The sequence below is a fragment of the Coccinella septempunctata genome, chromosome 6 (genome assembly GCF_907165205.1).
Source record: "Coccinella septempunctata chromosome 6, icCocSept1.1, whole genome shotgun sequence".
In the NCBI taxonomy this organism is placed as follows: Eukaryota; Metazoa; Arthropoda; class Insecta; order Coleoptera; family Coccinellidae; genus Coccinella; species Coccinella septempunctata.
In genome coordinates this window covers 23,820,325-23,840,767 of record NC_058194.1, presented here as the reverse complement: position 1 = coordinate 23,840,767, position 20,443 = coordinate 23,820,325, and the positions used below count along the sequence as shown (strand labels likewise).

General features: G+C 34.7%; 5 protein-coding genes across 7 annotated transcripts; 2 read left to right on the top strand and 3 right to left on the bottom strand.

The window, feature by feature from the left end:
- Positions 1-660: 660 nt before the first annotated feature.
- Positions 661-3,286, bottom strand: LOC123315189 (pyruvate dehydrogenase E1 component subunit alpha, mitochondrial-like). Its single transcript, XM_044900784.1, has 3 exons — positions 2,854-3,286; positions 1,243-1,627; positions 661-1,187 (listed from the first exon to the last, which is right to left on the bottom strand). The coding sequence occupies exons 1-3, from the start codon at positions 3,199-3,201 to the stop codon at positions 760-762; spliced, it is 1,161 nt and encodes a 386-aa protein (XP_044756719.1). The 5' UTR covers positions 3,202-3,286; the 3' UTR covers positions 661-759.
- Positions 3,287-3,640: 354 nt separating this feature from the next.
- LOC123315021 (translation initiation factor IF-2-like) lies at positions 3,641-7,865 on the bottom strand. Of its 2 annotated transcripts, XM_044900553.1 has the most exons (4): positions 7,541-7,865; positions 4,740-4,958; positions 4,296-4,697; positions 3,641-3,779 (listed from the first exon to the last, which is right to left on the bottom strand). In XM_044900553.1, the coding sequence occupies exons 1-4, from the start codon at positions 7,566-7,568 to the stop codon at positions 3,739-3,741; spliced, it is 690 nt and encodes a 229-aa protein (XP_044756488.1). In that variant the 5' UTR covers positions 7,569-7,865; the 3' UTR covers positions 3,641-3,738. The 2 variants fall into 2 exon arrangements, with proteins under 2 accessions (XP_044756488.1, XP_044756487.1); XM_044900552.1 differs by having other exon boundaries at positions 4,296-4,958; positions 7,541-7,863.
- A 1,284-nt stretch (positions 7,866-9,149) lies between these two features.
- LOC123315016 (39S ribosomal protein L2, mitochondrial) lies at positions 9,150-10,253 on the top strand. The gene is made up of 2 exons (XM_044900543.1): positions 9,150-9,700; positions 9,784-10,253. The coding sequence occupies exons 1-2, from the start codon at positions 9,253-9,255 to the stop codon at positions 10,233-10,235; spliced, it is 900 nt and encodes a 299-aa protein (XP_044756478.1). The 5' UTR covers positions 9,150-9,252; the 3' UTR covers positions 10,236-10,253.
- A 1,120-nt stretch (positions 10,254-11,373) lies between these two features.
- Positions 11,374-16,056, top strand: LOC123315642. Of its 2 annotated transcripts, XM_044901417.1 has the most exons (7): positions 11,374-11,538; positions 11,599-11,664; positions 12,272-13,292; positions 13,453-13,884; positions 14,523-14,777; positions 15,249-15,605; positions 15,664-16,056. In XM_044901417.1, the coding sequence occupies exons 1-7, from the start codon at positions 11,461-11,463 to the stop codon at positions 15,996-15,998; spliced, it is 2,544 nt and encodes an 847-aa protein (XP_044757352.1). In that variant the 5' UTR covers positions 11,374-11,460; the 3' UTR covers positions 15,999-16,056. The 2 variants fall into 2 exon arrangements, with proteins under 2 accessions (XP_044757352.1, XP_044757353.1); XM_044901418.1 differs by lacking the exon at positions 14,523-14,777 and having other exon boundaries at positions 11,376-11,538.
- A 531-nt stretch (positions 16,057-16,587) lies between these two features.
- On the bottom strand, positions 16,588-20,249 carry LOC123314965 (uncharacterized protein DDB_G0283697-like). The gene is made up of 5 exons (XM_044900457.1): positions 19,987-20,249; positions 19,762-19,930; positions 19,643-19,705; positions 18,631-18,766; positions 16,588-17,464 (listed from the first exon to the last, which is right to left on the bottom strand). Exons 1-5 carry the CDS (start codon positions 20,116-20,118, stop codon positions 16,651-16,653), a joined length of 1,314 nt encoding a protein of 437 aa, XP_044756392.1. The 5' UTR covers positions 20,119-20,249; the 3' UTR covers positions 16,588-16,650.
- Positions 20,250-20,443: the final 194 nt, after the last annotated feature.

Sequence of the window (20,443 nt, the reverse complement as noted above, 5' to 3'; positions counted from 1 at the left end):
ATACTTGAACACTAATTAATAACCATTGAACTCTATGGGAACATTCCCATAGAGTTCAATGTTAATAACAGTTACAGAGACAAAGAGTAACAACTGTTACTATTTGTCATAGAGATATTAGGTCTATGGTTGACACCAGAACAAACAAATGAGGGATGGGCAAAACAATATGTCGAGATATCGATATTTTTCAGAAAATCGTCGATAAATTAATATTAACGATATTTTTTCGATACTAACTAATTATTTTCGATATTCATTTCAGAGAATCGAATTCGACATTTTTGTACACATACGATTATTCCGTCTATTTGAATGGAGTTGCCCGATACGTGATGAAAATTCATTATTTAAATAAAAAAAGAAATTACGTTATTTTCCATAGGATGAGTTATTTAACACTACAAGTGTTTCATCATAGCGATAGCAGCACAGAACACTAATATACATACAGGATAGCAGCGTCACTTGCGACCCTCAGTTAAGCCCCCTTCACACTGTACGAGCGTCAGTACAGAGGCGGATTGATTTGAAATTAAAAATATCGAGAGCGGTCTGGTCAAGCACTTCATCGGCGCCTCTTCAGCGGCGATATATAGAGAAGGATTTGTTAAGGGTGTTTGAACATGGTCATTTCTTTGAATTTCGTAAAAGCTCGAGGAGTAAGTAAATATTTATTTCACATCATGATTAGGAGAATAAAGAAAACAATTTCTCTGACAATTTGAGATTTTCATTGGAATTCCGACAGCCACATACTTATTTCTTCGTATTCAAATGAGGTAATGGATTGTAAGGAAGAACATTCCGAATCGGTTCCAAAGCCTTCACATATACGTCTGTATAGAGTTCGGAAACTGGTGGAAACTTATCTTTCTTGGAAAATTCTGTGGCTTTCTCGACCCTCTTTTTTCCTTCCTTCTCGACAGCTTTTATTTCCTCTGCAGTAGATAGTTTTGAATCGATCAGATACTTCTTTAATTTCTTAAGGCAGTCCCTCTTCTCCCTCGTCTCTTCTATCTCTTCTCGTTTCCTGTAGCTGGTTCCAGGATCAGACATCGAGTGTCCATAGTATCTGTACGTCATGCATTCTACAATAATCGGCCCATTTCCTTTCGAGACAAAATCTATGGCGTATCTCATGGATTCACGAACTGCCAAGACATCCATACCGTCTACGAATAACCCTAAAAATAATAATCTTCTTGTCGATTCGAAATAGTTCAGAGAATATTGCCTTACCTGGGATGTACTCGCATCTTGTATAGAATTTCGGATTGGCCGCAACCCTTTTGTAGTACGTGCCCAGCCCGAAATGGTTATTTTCCACAACATACACCACCGGTAGGTTGAAGAGTTTTGCGAGGTTGAAGGATTCGAAACATTGACCTTGATTCGCAGCACCGTCCCCATACATTGTTATAGAAGCAGCGTCTTTTCCAGAGTATTTAAGAGCAAATGCCAAACCTGTACCTACAGGAATGTGGGAGCCTACGATTCCGTTGCCTCCGTACATTCTTGGAGCATACATATGCATCGATCCACCCTTCCCCCTAGCTATGCCACTTGCTCTACCTGTCAGCTCGCACAAAACTTCCTCGATGGTAGCACCCATAAGATAAGCCATCTGCAAAATTAGTTTCACATTTAATATATCGCCATCCATATATTTTTCCGAAAATACATCCATTGCGTGAAGGAAAAAAAAACTGCGACCATGTAGATCTTCTGTTCTCTACCCTACTCATTCATAGGAACCCAAGGAGGTCGTCAATGGTGTTGATAAAACTGACAACATCCTTAGGGGCCTTAGCCGTTACCTCGTGAGTATCCAGGGGCGGTTTCCCCATATGAGTGGTTCTTAGGTCCGCCAGCTCTGGATACTTGCATACCATGTGTTCAGCTGTTTCTGCTTCTGATCCACAGAGCCTACAAATCTCATCTGCTGACTTACCCATACGGTGCAAATGATATTTTACCGACAGTGCCCTGTCAGCAGTCCCACCATCACCCAAAGCTCAGCTTTAACAGTTTTCTGGTGTAGGTCGGTGAAATCATCACGAATTTCTTTGACTGAGTAAGTCCAGGAGTGTTTCTCCAGAGGGTTAATCTGTTGTTTAACTCCCATTGTTGGACCGCTGCCTTGTATTGGTTCTTTCCAATCCCACAGAAAGGCTCAGGTCCAGCAGGTATTAACCTTGTTACTCTTTTTGCAATTTCATAGGCTTTCTCGTTTCCTTCAACACCACACAGTGCCCTGGTACCCAAAGTACAGTCACTTTGTTGTCTCTGGCCAGTTTTTTTATGGTATTACGCACTCCCATGTCAGCAGAGATCCCTGATTCCAGGAACCTCAGCATGGCCTGGCTGTCCGAGGTGATATAGATATGCACACCTTTGAGGTTCATTTGAAGACACTTCCTGAGCGCATACGTAAACAGCCAGTGTCTCGGTCAGTAAAATAGAGGGGTTCACCTCCCAGAGCTTTGGAGATCCTCAGTTTTGGTCCATATACGCCATTGCCGGTGCCCCTTTCTGATTTTGATCCATCAAGTTAACCAGTGGATGACTTTTTGTCCAAACGATTCACGAAACTTATTGCACTAGGACGGTCAGCAAAAAATACCCTTATGCTCCTTAAAATGGCAATAATGATGGTAATGAATAGCCTATCTTGCCGAGATTCGGTTAGGACCAAGATACACATAAAATTTGTATCATGGTGTAGATAGAGTCAAAAAAAGACTTTCCTAGAAAGGATGTGTTAATATACTCAAGTGTTTGCCGGTGATTCTTGAAGAGTTTATGTTGCATTTGAATAGTATAAATACATTTTAATTGGATTCAACGTACCCCATGTGCCCTATAGGAAGTAATACAAATGTCTTGGGGCCTCATTGCTGCGAAAATACCAACTCCAACAGCTTCCTGCCCAGCATATAAATGGCAAAATCCACGAATCACCTTCTCCCTATACATCTGGGCGCAACTGTTTTCAAACCGTCTGATTGCGTCCATATCCTTGAGATAATGGAGGCCATCCTCTTTCTTCAGTTTAACAGATTCTGATGGTCCGGCTTGCAAATTGTGTAGTGCGAATTGCGATTCGAGTTGAATAGTTGCTTCGGTTGATTCTTTGGCACTGAATTTGATGTTCACATGGGGAATCCCTCGAAGAAGCAACCGTAAACGGTTGTACATTATAATAAAATTTTACATTGAAATTTTGGATGACATTTTGGAGGAATCGGACAATTTTTTGAAGTGTAAACGGCGGGAACTTTTCAATTTTCCGTCTCAAAAATGTAGCACCATAGAATAATCCCCTAACGAATTGGAATATTATAAAATTCATCATACGCTGCACAGCCGAATGGAATGAATTCGGTATTTCATATCTAGATGTCTAAAACACATCTTATTCATATCTATAAAAAAAAATACTAGTCTAGTTCCGTAAATGGCATTTTGCCCTCGTCGAGTGGCAAATAAACCCCTGATTTCCAGTCGGATCATTAATGACAAACGTTTTTATTTCTATTCAGAAACAAAATGGACTATTTATATTTAATATATATTTTCGTCAATGAACTCACCCGTTGGTCGATTCAATTTAGGTATGGTAAATAGAAATGCGTTCTTAAAATTTCAAGTTTTTATTTTTGTATCAGTTGTATTAATAATATCAGAAAGTCAATTAATACTAAATGGTATGGTTATTTTTCGAAAATAGTTAATTTAGGCTGGATCACAGGCACCTCTGAAGGCAAGGTCAATATCTGAAAAAAATAATCAATTGTGATTTAGAATATTAAACATGAAATCAAAAAATATACTTCCACTGCTAATCAGAAACAAAATAGATTGAAGGCCATTTTGTTCTGAATAATAATTCATTCAAACATCAATAGACTCAATAGAATTTATGAGACTTTGAAATTGGAAGAATAAAAACAAAAAATCGAAGGAAGAAAGACTATAATATATATGGTTTACCACAGAATCTCAATGTTGTGTGGGAGAAACTATATATAGTAGTAATTATACAGCAACTGAGCAAATTTCATTTCTTTACTATTAACTGTTTTTTAGTTTTTATTTTATTTTTACTAGGAAAATTTTCCAACAGTTTATATGTTAAATTCTTTTCTAAGAAACTTTATGAACCTTATTAACTGTATTTTGTTTTCTCCTATAGGTATAACATAACATGATGTAATTTTTCAAGAAGATTTTGTTATGAAAAAATCAAATTTATAACCAATTAGAAGGGTTTCTTTTTTGAAATTACTCACTCAGACCACAGTTGATGGCACAATTGAGTCTCTGCTCATTACTGTATGTTCTGGAGTCGCTTCCACATACAGGGTTGTACTCTGGGGTCGTTCTACACATGGTCATGCAAGAGGTGAATGCTGGGGATGCTGTTGTACTAAAATCGGAGGTTGTTGTTGAACTGCTCGCTGTAGATCTACTTGTTGTTGATCTACTGGTTGTAGACCTTTGGGTTGTACTCTGTTGCCCTCTTCTTGTCGTCGATCTTCTAGTTGTAGTAGTTGTGGTCGTAGATCTATCCCAAGGTCTGCTCTGATTGTTACCAGGCCTAATTTGATTGCTAGGTCTGTTCTGATTGGCAGGTCTATTCTGATTACTAGGTCTGTTCTGATTGCTACTGGGTCTATTATTCTGATTGCTACTGGGTCTGTTCTGATTGCTGTCGGGTCTGTTCTGATTGATACCAGTCCTGTTCTGGTTGCTGTCAGGTCTGTTTTGTCCGTTCCAGGGCCTCTCAAATTGCGAATCTTCTTCGTTATTCCAAGATATAGAACCTTGTTCCTGGTTATTTCCGGGTCTGTTGTTTTGGTTTAATTGGTTACCTTGGTTTTCCCATAATGAAAATCCAGAATTCTGCGAGTTTGGTCTATTCCATTGTGCAATTGCTGTTGCTACTAGAAGCACTAGAAAAAATATAGATAATTATCTATAGATTACAGAAAGAATGAAAGATTAAGTCGGAGAATAATTTTGAATAGAAATCTTAGAGTCTATACTTCATTCAACTTTATTTTAGCAGTCGGTTGGCCATGGAAATTTGACACATTTCACTCTGTATAGTACGAAAATGTGGGGTTATGAAGCTTGTCAAAACATTTTTGGGTTTTAAATCAACGCTATGTTGCCCGTTCTACGTAAAAGTTTCTGTTATTACGTATTTAATCACAATGTCGAATCTCTTCAGAAAATATGTGACGAACATAATTGAAGTTTATACAAACTGATTGAAGGCATACCAAATCCAGTTATTTGCATGAAAAATATAAGAGATCAGTATAATATCATAATATGCACTAGCTTGAGGAGAGTTAATGTTCGTTATCTTCTTTGGCTTACATCATTTGTAGATTTCAAAAATATTAACCCGAAGATGAAATGCATATGATGCAGTGGTTAGCAATGGGTATCTCCCGAAGGAATTAACAGATAATTACAAGAATGTTAAATTTTTCAATAAAAATCATCTTGCATCAATATAAGTAAAAGGAGTTGAAGGAAGTTTCAAGTTAAGATGCAACTTCACCGTTGAACAAAAATTTCACATGAATAAACAGTAACAGGGCAACTTGCGCGTATTTGTGGCTATTCATCTTAATACATTGATGTAATTATAATAATTAGGTATTTATTAGTACCTTAAGACATTTACATTGTATAGGACAAGTCAAATGAAAAACAGAAAAATCCATTTTAGGGAACTCATTCTCCGATGACATTTATCGAAAATCCTGTAGTTAACTTTTCGCATTAATTCACTCAAACATAAAATTCCCAAATGCCACCACTTTTTTGGGTCTCCCAATAGAAGGAAATTCTTTGTCATCCTCTTCATTCACAATCTTTTTGATTGTGGAAATATCCAGCTGAAATATATGTCGTTTAGATTCAGATGAAACATTATATAAATTCTCTTACATTGAATATGTTCTCTACCGTCTGACGTATTGTGGATTTTAGAATATCAGGGTATGACTATTTGAATGAGCGGACCTGAATTCTAAATAGCACTTCCTGAAATCCTGTCTCTTTTTTTCAAAAACTTTCGGCATTTTCGTAATAAAAATTGATATTAGTTGTGGCAACGGCGTTATGACATTAACGACATTTCATGAGTGCCAACCTAACTTCGTTCTAGTTACAAAAACTTGAGAAAATTATTTCATGGCCAACCGACTGCTAAAATAAATTTGAATGAAGTATATAATATGTGAACCGAACTCTTAATGGATTTGCAGACATTTTTGATAAAATTAGCTTCATCGAAAGGATGTAAAATTCCACATATAATTTTTAATTTTTTTTTTTTTAATTTGGAATCTTCTCCACTAGAAAAAAACTAGGAATGTATCTACATGATAATAATATTTATTACAATAAATTCATTTTTTCGTTCTTGTAGCCTCTTTTCATTATTTCAAAAATTATCGTTTATAACTGAGATATTTCTAAATCATTGTGAAGCTTCTTTATTCAAAACAAGCAGCCATGAATGAGTTCTATCCTATGGTAGAAGCTATCTTAGATAGGTAGTTTATTCCATTGATCGCATAAATTAGTAATTATAGTGTTTGACATTTCTGAATATACTAATATTCTTCATTAAAGTAACTGTACTCTTCAGTTTTTTGCATATTTATAATTTGCACCCAATATTGATCGCAGTGATCGCACTAATATGAAACTTTTATAAGGAAGGTTATATATTCGGGTATGATTCAATTTAGACACAAACATTTTATCTTCGACCAAAATATTCCTTATCAAAAATTAAATCATTTAAGTGGTCAACGATGAAAACTCAGCGATTATTTTTCAACTATTTCTCAAGGTCTTACATAGATGTTCTTTCTGCATTTAGGACGGTAACACTAATATTACTCCACATCAAATTCATTATAGGTAGTAGGTATTAAATAAAATAATGTTTTAATATTTTCTTTAATGATCTTTCGAAATTCATTAAGACTATCGAAAAATGTTTATTTAATAAGAGGATATTCCACTCTCCAATTAGAGGTCTTTTCTCAAAAACAAGCTGGATTGAGTATTTCAAGAAAGAATGCATAGTTTATAATAATTTTACGAAGATCAAAAACTGGTCTAAATCTACTCATATTATACAATTTCGTTTCATAAAAAACAGATCAAAGATATATGAAGAATATGCATATTCTAAAAATAAGTTCTTAACCGGTTGACGCGTTTTTTTTTTCCTGTAAAATGTGTAGATGATGAAGGCCAACATCAATCCACTTCTTTCGAGTACTACTTCATTCTGATTCCATATCCAATTATAAATAATTAATCGTATACCTATCTCAATAGAAACTTTCGAAAAAATTCATAGAATTCAATGTAAACGTATAAAGGTGATGAAATTGAAAGAAGCGCATGAAAATTTTACCAAATTCAGGTATCAACAATGCAGAATAATCAAATGAGTATAAAAATTACTTAAATTTTTCATGAATACAAAGAAACTTACCGAAAAGGATAGTTATCCTTTTGATCATCGTGATGCACTTATTGTAAGTCACTGGTAGCTTCTGGAGTTATCTCTTCACCCAACCGCTGAAACTTACCAACTGGTTTTGTGTATCATCATGTATGTTAATCTTACGATTATTTTCTTGTTAAGGAATTTCCGTATTCCGCTTCTTGTTCAAGATTCGGAATTGCTTATCAATTAAGAGAAACGATGACAAGGTTTCAATGTTTATTTGATAACGCAATAATAAAAATATTTTGAATTCTCGAAATCGGTAATTATTTCGTATGAATTCAAGTGGTATTTTGTATTTTACGGATGATTTGAAAAGTCCCTGGGATAGTAAATATTCGAAACAAACAGAGATAAAATTGAATTCTTCCCAAAAAGTTCCAGGACCCTTGGGAAGTATCACAAAAATAATAATTTAATAATTTAGCTGGCATTTGGCATTCATTCATTATGAGTGGATTTGGATACCTAGTGCTGTAAATTTTACTTATCAATTCTCTACTATAAAAAACATCCAATCTTAATGACCTTCTCATTCATGATACGTTTCATTCCAAATTTTCCAAATCTATACTTCTCAGTACACATACCAAATGCTATGAGCTACAAGAAACATATTAGGATAGTACTCGATTTTTGTACCAAAATTCATCCGAGGAAAACAATTTTGGAAAAAATCTAGCGTTTATGGTATCAAAAACTGATGATAGAAGTATGGTTGAAGAATATACAGCTGTGTTCTGTTTTTCTCTGAAAATTTTAAGGCATACGTTAAAGATATCCAAGAAGGAAAATAAGAATTTCCAACAACCATATGCGAAAATAGCATTTTGAAAATTTTTAACAAAAATACGGAGTATATACATCGTGAAAATCAATAGTTCCCAAAAAATTTTAGGCATGTTTTTCCTTGTCAAAAAATAAGGTGGGTATCTCAAATAATTTTTTTTTGCTTATGCAGATAGGTACTCTAAAGATGGCACCTGAAAAGCAATTATCTATTTTTTTCTTAGAAGTAACCAGTAAAATTTTGGTGGTCTTCCCCTAATATGTCAGCATGATTTATCCGCCTAATATCTTAAATTCGAGATAATTCCAGCCATACGACTCACTCTATATACGTAGGTGACTGTTGAAAATTTATTTTCTTGCTAAAAACCGTTACTTCCATCAAGAAATTAGAGAAGACCTTAGTTGTTCAAAATGAATCATTTTTTGATAAGAAAAAAGTTTCTTACGAACCAAATTTCAGGTGTGTTTTTTTCGACCCCTTGCAATTATATGGGAACATCACAAATTTTTTTATTGCTTCTCGTTCCCATATAATATCCGCCAATTCTTAGAATCCCGTGTAACTGCAGGAGTCTTGAGAAGATTCTCAAGAAATCGCTAATCTAACTCGACAAGTTATTCACACAAACATCTATTAGTCGTTGTTTCATCTTATTTTAAAAAAATTTTCCTTAGGGAGCTCCAAAATGAGGCACGAGAAAAAGACCATTTTGGACCTCCGATATAGTTATTTTATTTTACGATAGTTATTCTACGATAAATAACAGTTTCTTGCTAAGTTTCCCACCCCTTAGTGTCAGTGACAGTCGTGACAGAAAGATAACCAAACATTAAGGATTTTTTTAATTTTTAATGGAAATATGATTTTATAATGAAATATCAACAACATCTTTAGAAGAAGTACAATGAACTCCCTCACTAGAATTTTTTCCAAAATAATACTTGATGGACCCCCTGTACCTGCTGTCCTCAGTTCCATAAGGTTTAAACATGTAGAATATCCTGCGAATGGTGTTAATTATAGGAGGAAAATACACTATCCTGAGAAGTATACTGTTAAACCTCTAGATGTTACAAACCTAGCCGGAAGAGATCCAGTTACTGGTAAATTAGTAATTAAGGGTCTAGGAGGAGGAATCAAACACAAATATCATTGGATTGACTGGAAACGTGTAGGTCCTAAGGAAGGACCTCCCTTAGAAGAACGTGTTATAAAGATAATGGAAGATGGATGTCGTTCTGCAAATATTGCCTTGGTTGCATCCGGTTCGAAAATGCGGTACATATTGGCTACAGAGAATATGAAACCTGGAGATATAATAAAAACATCTTGTCATATTCCAAGAATACCAGGTAATAAGAATGGAATAAATTGCCATATCCTCCTCTCAAGACTATCTTTTTCGGTTATTTTAAGTACAGAGTTTCAATTTCAGTAAGAGCAAATGAAGGAGATGCTTATCCCTTAGGAGCACTACCAGTTGGAACACAGATACATTGTGTTGAAAAATACCCAGGTCTTGGAGGGTTTTTGGTGCATGCTGCAGGAACATTTGCTACAATCCTCAGAAAAGCAGATAAACGGGTTATTATAATGATGCCAAGCAAAAAAGAATTCAGTCTACCAGAAATATGCATGTGTACTGTTGGTAGGATTGGAAATATACAACACTCCTCAATACCTATAGGTTCACCCCAAAGATTGAGGGAATTAGGATTCAGGCCTAGATCTGGTTTATGGCAAAGGAAAAGTGGAAGGCATGGAAGAAAATTGAGGAGACCTCCCCCAGTGAAGGAAATCGAATTGAAAGATAAGGACGAAGAAATTATTCAGTTGACTTATCCTTCGAAATTTGTTAAGACTTTATGTGCACAATTTCAATATTAAAACAAAAATCAATAGTTATCTCATCTTTAATTTGCATCACTTATCATGACCATAAATCTTCTTACACTTAATTGTTTATCTATGTTGGGAATGCACATCCTACACCACATCAGATCAATTTGAACGCTTCCGCGCAAAATCCTATCCTATGTTAGATTTTTGAATCATGCGCATTATGACGTGTGGGACGTGTGGTCCCATGTCACGTCGCGTCACAAAACGTTTTATTATTATTCTATGAAACAAAACAACCTATTTGTCTTGTTTGAATATTTTGCCACCAGGTGGCTTGAAGATGAAAAATGGGGATTTTATAAGCGAAAGCTTTATTCAAGAATTATACCACATTATTCTGATCTACATATGTAAGTCCAAATATTAGAAAACGAAACAAGCAAAATTTCAAACAATTCGCTTTTTTTCATGAAAAACGGTTCACCAGGTTCCGCACTCGCGAAGACATCATTAAATGCGATTCAAATCGAATTTCAATTTTCCTTCTGTTATTGTCGCGTGCGCTGAGCTTAGATTTATACGATTTCAGAGAGAACAATATTCCAAATGCAGATATAGCACTATTAATTTACTATGGAGGGCAGTCTCCATATGATACTTATGTATCGTATATCCATTGGATATCCCTTTTACATCAAAGAATATCCGCATATTTAGGATCAATTGCATGGACTTCTCTACTCCCAAAATAACTGATTCGGCAGAAAGAAGAAATAAGATAATTATGCAATATTTAGGCATACATCGACTGGGATAGACACAAACATATTGTTTCATATTCACACTTTTATTCTCGTTTCCTAGGACAAGCTAATTTGAGTTATTCTTCCAGTTCGTAATATTTCTGCCATCAATTCAAAACACTTATATTATGTAATGGATATTTTAATGATGGTTAACTTCATTTACTAGGTCAGATATACGAAACAAAACATCGATCCTCTCATCACACGATGGAATTATCTATCCATACAAATTTTTAGATTTGAAAAAAAAAAGAGTGGTTTGAGGAGCGCCCAAACATCAGATTCTCCTTCTCGAACAAAATGATGCTCGGATTCCTTTCAATCCTGTTGCAAAATTTTCAACATTTCACACTTTATCGGTATAACCGGAAAGTGACTAAGAAGATAAGGTATCTTTCGGTTTTCACAGATTTCTTGACTGCGCTCATCGCCAAGTTTTTTATCGATTGGAAAATAGATGAAGAATGTCGTATTTGAATTTTTCCTCTCATTCAAATGTGCAGAGTTTGAGGAATAAGGACTTAATCGATCTAATTAAAAACGTGAGTTTGTGTTCTATATTTGTATAGTTCGTTTAAGCCATGTCACTCTTTGTGTTGTAGAACGAGTATTACTCCGGTTGCTACAGTGTAATACAAGAGAAGAACTTGAGGGGACTGGATATACTGGTGAGTCTAGAAAAATTCTGATATTCTTAATTCCCCACAGTTTTTGTTTAAAAACAATTAGGACTCTTGTCGAATATTTTGGGAATAAAATTCCTGTCTTTCAGTTTATATTGATTATTTCACATTTGCATTCTATAACATACAGGCTAAATAAAACCTTTATGTTAAACGGAATTGCAATAGCATTTTCTACATTAGGTGACAAATCTATTGCCGATATAAAATTCAAAATTCAGATACCTAGGTACCACAAATGCGCAAAATAAGATAAAAGGTATATCAACAATAGAGTAGTTCCTCTGTAAGTCTTTTCAAGAAGTACATAAATATATGAACGTCCTTTTCACTATTTAACATAAATGTACATATGTACATATAGTAATAAATGATTTTACTCATGTTCCGAAATTCAGAAGATAAAAGTTCACGCTTTCGTGCCATATTGAACATTCCCAGGGCTGGACTGATGGCTTATTAAGGTCATTGTCTATAAGTTTATAGGTATTTTCTGGCCAAAAACTTAAGCTCAGAGTTAAAGTTCTCCTTTCAAAGATGTTTTTCAATCAAAAGTCTCTATTATTTGATTTCAATCATTCATTATTTCTAGAATTTGTCAGAAAATACATTAACAGCATGGAAGTTACCACAGTGGCAGTCGAAAAAACTTCTTTCTCTGAAAGAAACATTATTGAAGGATCCGGGATCACTCAAACCGGAGGAAGAGGAAAATCCAAGTGACGACCCAAGAAAAAATATCTCTAATACCCTAACAACTATCTTCAAAAATAAGCAAAAGCCTAAACTACCCTATAAAAAACATGCGGATGATATTACCCCAATAAAAAAGGAACCTGACCTAAATCTCATTTATGATGACGATAATTACTTGAAACCGCAGTTCAACAATTCAGTGAAGAAACCAAAAAATGAAACTAAGTTCGATCGGCCACCCTTAAAATTCCCAGAAAAATCGAAGTCTTTCAGCAGAAGTCACGATATATCTTCAATTCCAACCAGGAAACCTGTTGCCCTACCGCGACCCGACTTGAACGACGAAGAAAATGAATACGAGCCTCCTCCCAGTCACAATTCTAGATTGAAAAAACCACCATCGAAGCTTCCCCTACCACCACCACCAGCTGATGAAACTGATGAATATGAGCCTCCTCCAAGATTTGGAACGAAACAACCAGAATCAACGCAGGAGGAAGACTATGAGTACATAGAAACAAAAAAGGATGAAAACGCGAAGAGTCCAGTTTCGAAGTTTTACATTGATGGTGACTTTCCCCCACCCCTACCGGAAAGGTCAGTTTTACAGAAGATAGAAGCGAAAAAATGGTCCTTTCTACCAATGTATATGAACGTTGATAAAGCTCAGAGTCCAACAAATGCACACGTCTCTTCGTCTACTCTTCCTTCAAATCGTACTAGAAAAATAACTCCTAAGAGCACACAGCCTATTTCACCTGTTAGCGATTCTAAAAATAGCGATACCAAAGCCACATGGTCGGTATTGACAAGACCACTGCCGCCACTTCCGTTGGCTCCAGCTTCCAATAAAATTGTAGATGAAATAGAGAATGAGGAATCTACGTATGAAGACACAGAAGAAAATTCACAAATAGGTAAGACTTTCATTCTCAACAGAACGTAACATTTATATATGCTTTTAAAAGAATTAACATTTCAATCATGCGCAATGAGGTAATAAATGATTTTTAATTTCGGTTAAAAGGAGGCTTCTTTTTAATTAAGTCTTCTGAACGAATTTCTTATCATTTACAGAAGAATTGGCAGAATATGGTAATGTTACTGAATCGACTAGTGCACCTGCTTTCAAATCAAGCAATATTTCCGAATTAAAGCTGAAAACATCTAGGGGTCATATAGATGACTTACGTTCCCATCTATCTAATTTCAAACTAAGATCTTCTAATCCGCCGAGGACAAAACAGTCAATCTTCAGTGACGAAAATAAGGAGCTGAAAGAAATATTGGAAAAGAGGCATGGAAGTTACAAAGAAACAAACGAAACAATGAATAATACTAAAGCTAAAAAAGATTTGACTGTGTTGAAATCGCAAATGAGGCTTCCACTGCCACCGATGTCATTACCAAAAAGTGTGCAAAACACATATTTCGACGAAGTTATAAAAATAGATCAAATTTCTCATAATGATTTTGGCCAAAATGACATCCAAGGAGTTGAAGCCTTAGGTGAGTAATTTTCAATCATTAATATTAATTTTGAAGGATTTTATCATTATTGAACCATTAACCTTTTTTAAAAACCGTACCTCATTTCACTCCCAGAAAACCTAGAATGGCGCTACCTTTGCTCTTCCCCTTTTCAGAAGATGACCTACCCGAATATCTTAATACTACTGAAACAAAAACCAAAGCTCCTGCCTGGAAATCCCAACCACATCAACCACCTCCAAAATAAGTCAGCTCGCCTTAGAAATATCACAAAAAAAACTGAAAGCAACTGCGCCAAAACGTGATGTTTCAAACAGTAATTGGGTTGCCCAGGAAAAACCTACGCCTACGATTACTGAAGTTGCTTCAAACTCGTCAACACTGCGAGATAGTGAAAATTATTTTGAGGATGATGAACAAGGTGATGCTTTATATAGCTTTAATGAATATAAATGAAATCGAAATTACATGAAATTATCTTCCGATGTCGTAGAGACTATTAGCTTATGTAGAGGTAATGTAGGTTTTCCGAAAAAAATATCTATTATTGACACCTTCACACCGTATTAAACCTCTCATGAGTAGCAAAATTCTTCTCCAGGACACAATAAACATAACCCAAATTACTTGCGCTACATTCTCCCTTCCCTTTTCAGAAGATGACCTACCTGAATACTTAAATACTACTGAAACTGAAACCAAACCACAAGCATGGAAATCCCAACCACATAAAACATCTCCAATAAGTCAATTAGCCCTAGAAATATCACAAAAAAAACTCAAGCCAACTTCGCCGAATCTGAAAACTTCAGACAGTAATTGGATTGTCCAGGAAAAACCTACGATAACTCAGGATCCTCCCAACAGGAATATTCATGAAACTGATGAAAGTGATTTCGAAGATGAACAAGGTGTGATGCCTGTGCTTCCTAAATGCTTTCCTTTGCCTTTGAATCCATTCATGCCGTAATACATATGCCTGTTTGTTATTTTCCCATAATCATGTGTCAAGTTGCATATTAGTTACATTTCCCGGATACAAACAATATCATGAAAAGTGAAAAAGCACTTCCTTTCGTCCATATCATCCGAAACAGCAATTTTCAAACCGAAAAAAATCCCTGGCTTTTTATAGGCATATGTGGCATTACGCCACACCCTGTATATATTTCTGTAAATACTGCAGTGTAAATATCTAGAAAAATTAATCCAGTTCTGCTAGAAAAAATGCTTCGCAGGATGGCGAAAATTTTACTTTTAAGCTGACCTAATTAGGTCACATCCAAAGGCTTAAAAGTGAAAAAAAGAACTTATTTAATTAAGTTCTTTTTCTCTTTGATGCTGCTCTTTGAAATATGTTGAAAATTATGATTTTTTTTAAGATTTTCTACCCGAATACTTAAACACAACAGACACACAAATTCCTGAGCCGAAACATTACGCACCACCAGCAGCAAATGATTCATCCTCTCAAAAAACGAAGTTCAACGTAAAATCAAAGGATATCCATTTAAATGACAAACTTGCCGATGAACTTCGAATTTTACTGGAAAAGAGGAAAGGGTCGAATGAAAACGTTGAAACCGGAAGACTTACTATAGATCAGCATTATCCACGAACGAATTTACCAAACAAACCAATCCAAAATTCCACTTCAAATATCGGAGAAATAGAAGACGATGATATGGACGATTTCGAGCAAGAGGATTATGACGTTGCCGGGTCATACAGTGACATGCGTGAGTAATTTTTTTAAAATGCGGAGAGATCTGAGACTCACATTATGGTCCTTTTCAGTGAATTTCAACAACGAACCTTTTTATCGAAATACCGATCGTAAGGGGGCAATTGCTCTACTGAGGGACCTGGAGGACGGTGCATTTCTGCTGAGACCCAGCAGAAAGTTTTTCCTATCGATAACCGTAAAAAATGGTGGGAAATATTTCAATTTAGGCATAGAGAAAACGCCACAAAATAAAATTTTTTGCGGGGAAGGTATGATGAGAACTCGGGAATTTTATTCTTTGCAAAAATTTCTGGAACACTTCGAACACAATCCACTCATACTACAGGGCGAGAGAGGTTTAGAAGAAGTTTATCTGAAAAAAGTGTTACCACTAGATAGATTTTAATTTTCATAATATATATTTTTGTGATGAATCAATAAACGACTGATTATATCATAAAAAATTTTCCTCCTTCATCGACCGGTTTAGACGAACTTCCTTATTTCACAACAGCAGTATTGATTTTCAATCAATTTGACGGGCGAGTTCTTCAAGTTACAACCAGATGATGAATTAAACATCTTTTTTCAATTTCACCAGGATAGGAATTGTAGTCAATGGCGAGACTTTTCGAAAAAAATTTTCATGTGGAAATTCATAGAAGACATAATTGCACCTCGGAAAGTTAATAACATGAATGAACTGATCTTCAATGAAAACAAAAATTATTTTTTTTTCCGTTTGACGAATAAAAAAATTTCTGACTTTCCGAGATGACGAACTGATTGAATTGAATTATAAAGAAAACCCCATATGAATTAATAGTTTCTGGCGTAAGATATAAATTTTTTCTTTTTGAACTGACCACTAAAACGGTGTAGACCCCTCTTAAGCATGAAATACTTTCAAATTCTTCTTCTCCAGCAAGCTTGCGTCTTAAGGAGTTGTAAGGGTAGGTAAAGCTAGTTTTATATAAAATTGAAAGAATGGAAAATAAAATGAAAACTAAAGTTTTATTAAATAACTTTTGAACAAGATAAAATACATTAAAAAAATACTATGTATCCCTATGATAGTCTTTATGTTTTCTGGCTTTATCTCTAGAAAGGCGTCTGTGGGATCTGTCTTCTTTAGATCTGTGGCTCCTTGAGCTATGTCTACTACTTCCGCTACTATGATCTCTTTTTTTCCATTTTCTATCACTTCTGGATTTGTGTCGTCTGCTCTCTCTATATCTTGAATCTTTATCTTTATACTTGTGAGAACTATGAATAGATGATTCTCTTGAATGAGTTCTTGGGATGTTCTCATAATTCTCACAGGGGCTGTCCATGTCAATAGATGAAACTTTACTAACACTGTTTGATTCTTGTGAGTCTTCATCATGATGAGTATATTTGTATCTACTTTTAGAACTTTGATTGGGGAAGTTGGAGTTATATTCTTTATCGTAATGGGATTTCACACCATCGTCTAATTTAAAATGGGAATCAGTGTGTGTCCTTGAAATACCATGTTTTATACCAGGTGATCCAGAAGAGTTGTGGCTGAATTTACTGATGGAAGAATAGGGTCTTTCAACAAATTCTTGAGATTTTTCTTGATTTTCAGATTCTCCCCCATCTTCAAGATATCCCTCTTTATGAAAATTTTCTGACGTATACATTCTTCTATTACCACTAACATTTTCCAACCAATCATTATATTGCTGCATTTGGGAATTAATTACTTCCCTCAGGACTTCTTTGTAATTTTTGTGATTAGTATGAATTGGTTTGTACTTAACACTTCTTCTTTTAATGTCTCTTTCAAAAGACATTAAAGCTTCTTTTGTGAATGAAGAATCTCCCTTCTCTTTCGTGACAGTAGAACTGGAAAATTAAATTTTGAATAAGGAAAAATCGCTATTGTTCAATTTGAAAATAGATCAGTTGATTACCAGAAAGCAGGTAGATCCACCATATCAATAGATAATTTTTTGAATTTTTGAAATAAAACAACTTGAAATTGTTCAAAAACAAGGTTTACCAATCAAAACTCACATAAAAAGAATTCTGATGTGTAAGTAGTACTTTTTCCAGTATGGAGGTACATTTTGGGCCTTTCAGCGAGTGTAAGTGAAAGTAAGTAAGTGAAACCAAATGCAGAAAGAAAGATTCCAATCGCCATGGAACTGCTTTTTACTTGTTCAGATAAGAAAATTATATTGTTTCGCATATGAATATTTTCGCGCCCGGATTTGGGAGGTAAAAATTTCAAAATGCCTGAATCTTAGCAGTGTCTGGATTACTGGAGTGTCTGGTAAAGAGACCGTCTCAACTACTGAAGTTGTACTTTATACCGAAGAATTATAATTTCAACGTTATTTATTTTGAGTTCATTGTCAGGCAACAATTTTTTCTAGTTAACACGTTGACTGTCCCCATTCTAATTTTTTTTTCACCCCCCACGTCCAACACATTTATCCAAAGAGAAGGGTTACTTTTGAGTGATAAAATATATATTCTATGAAAAATTAATTCTGCAGCCATTTAAGGAAGTGTTCTTGTTCAAAATCTTCAAGTCCAATGGAAAGCTTGATGCTGACGTTTCTTGAATCACGTATGATTAATTATGATTGAGGCTATCAATACATATTTCTACAAGACGTTAAGCCCATATGAACCGACCAAACTGCAGCGTTCATGAAAAGTAACCATATTTATCTTGAACGTCAAATGAATCAATGAATCACATACGACTCATGGACTCCTGGCGAAAATTTTTATGTATCATATGTGACTCATGGGACAGTCAACGTGTTAATTTGCTCCTGACAAATTAGTGCAAGAATTTACGCAGGAGCAAATCGTTGATTTCATTTTTAATTGATTTTGTTTCAGAGATTGGGAGTGAAAGCCCTAAAAGGTTTGTGAAGAGATACTTTATACCTGTTGAAGCATCTATGCAATATTTTGCATTAAGTAAAAGATCATAGGCCAAAACTGAGAGTGATAATTTCTACTTATTGCAAACCAAATGAAGTTTGAATACTAACGTATCAAATTCTGGAAGCTCAGGGGGTCCTCTGGTATTAGCTATACAGTAATCATATAAAACTAAACGTTCATCACTTGAGAATGTTGAAACTAAACGGCTGTAGGTCAGAGGATCTGGATCTTTTCCATTCCATGCTGCAAGAAAGATAGAAAGGGCAACAATTTTAGATCTGGTTTGAATTTTCACAATGCTTTTGAGTCGTTCAGCTCCAAAAACCACTTTCATTGTTTTTCAAGAGATGAGATAATGAAAAAGTCAATATCAAAATGTATTATATTTATTGTGATAAGACAGAAACTGTTACGTCTAAACCAACTTATCAAATTTTTAGTTCCCCTTAGAGCTCCATAAATCATGCTTCAACATGATTTCCTAATAACCATGCATTCATGGAACTGGTTGGAACAATGCCACTTTTATGGGTAAACACTCAGTTGCAATATTTACAGGTTTAATCTTTCAACTACAGGGAATTTTTTTAAATCACCCATAATAAATTCAATTGAAAATATCCAGAATATTGTTCTGAAACATTTGAAATGAGCGTTTGGGGTATAATATAAAACCCTTTGAATTTGTGCATCATTTCTCACTGATGAACAAACAACTACGGTGTAATTGAAATTATTTGTCAAAATTGATAACTCAAAATTTCTTCTAACATATCCTACTTGTTCATACTAAAATATCACCACATTCTCACATTATGTCTTACCTGAAAACATTGCAAGGTGCTAACCCTATAGGCTTTAAAATTACCCTGAATTCAATCTCTAGGTTTTAAATCATGATCAAACCTGGCCGATTCAAGCTCAGGTAAAATATTGAGATATAAACGCCAAATTGAAATGAAATTTAAGTCAAAAGGATACCGAAAAAGGATATTTGAAAAGGATATATAAAAGTATGTTTGAGATTTTTATAATTTTCAATATCCTTGATAGCAGAAAAAAACTTTCTGAAAAAGACTCCTTATTACTTTAAATAATTGGCAATTGAAAGGAACAAACCTGTTTGAAAATAGGGTTTCTGTGAGAAGGCTTGGCATAGTAGTTCTACTTTCTTATCGGTACCTAGAAATTAAAAAAATTCAAATAAATTGTCCTCATAAAGGCAACACCGTATTTACCAATTTTGATACTGCTCTCTTCAGAAAGTTTAAACGATTCAGACATGAATTCTTCTTGTAAATCATAACCAGAACTTGTGATTTTACATTTATCTGTATGATCTTCAAGTTTTTCTGCAGGTACTTTATGACAATCATTATGAGGGCACTTAACGAAGAGCCTTTGTTCCTGTACAAAAATTATTTTAGGAAGGACTTTCACTAACAAAATAACGAAACACTTACTTCCTGAATTTTTTCAACTGACCAGCCCAAACTTTCAAGAATTGATTGAACCTTCTCCCTAGAACTGGCTACGAACTGATCCAAACTTTCCAATTGTTTTTTTCTTATTTCAATATTGAAATCTACAGCCATTTTTTGCTTCGATTTACCATAATAGAATAGAATTTAACTATTTTCAGAGGAATTTTAAATAACTTTTAACCTCTACAACTAGACAATTCACAATTCGAACTCGGACTTTTGCTCACATCGTTCTGTTATTGTCGATCGATATCGACAAAACATCCCATATCGCACATTCGCATAATCGATGAATCACAGTCGACCAATTTGATATCACCTATCGATAAATGGGGATAACAACATTGGCAACGGGGATCGCTTCAATTTGTTTTTGAATTTTTCATACTACCATATTATGGTATATTACCTTCAATATACCCTTTGAACAAAAATC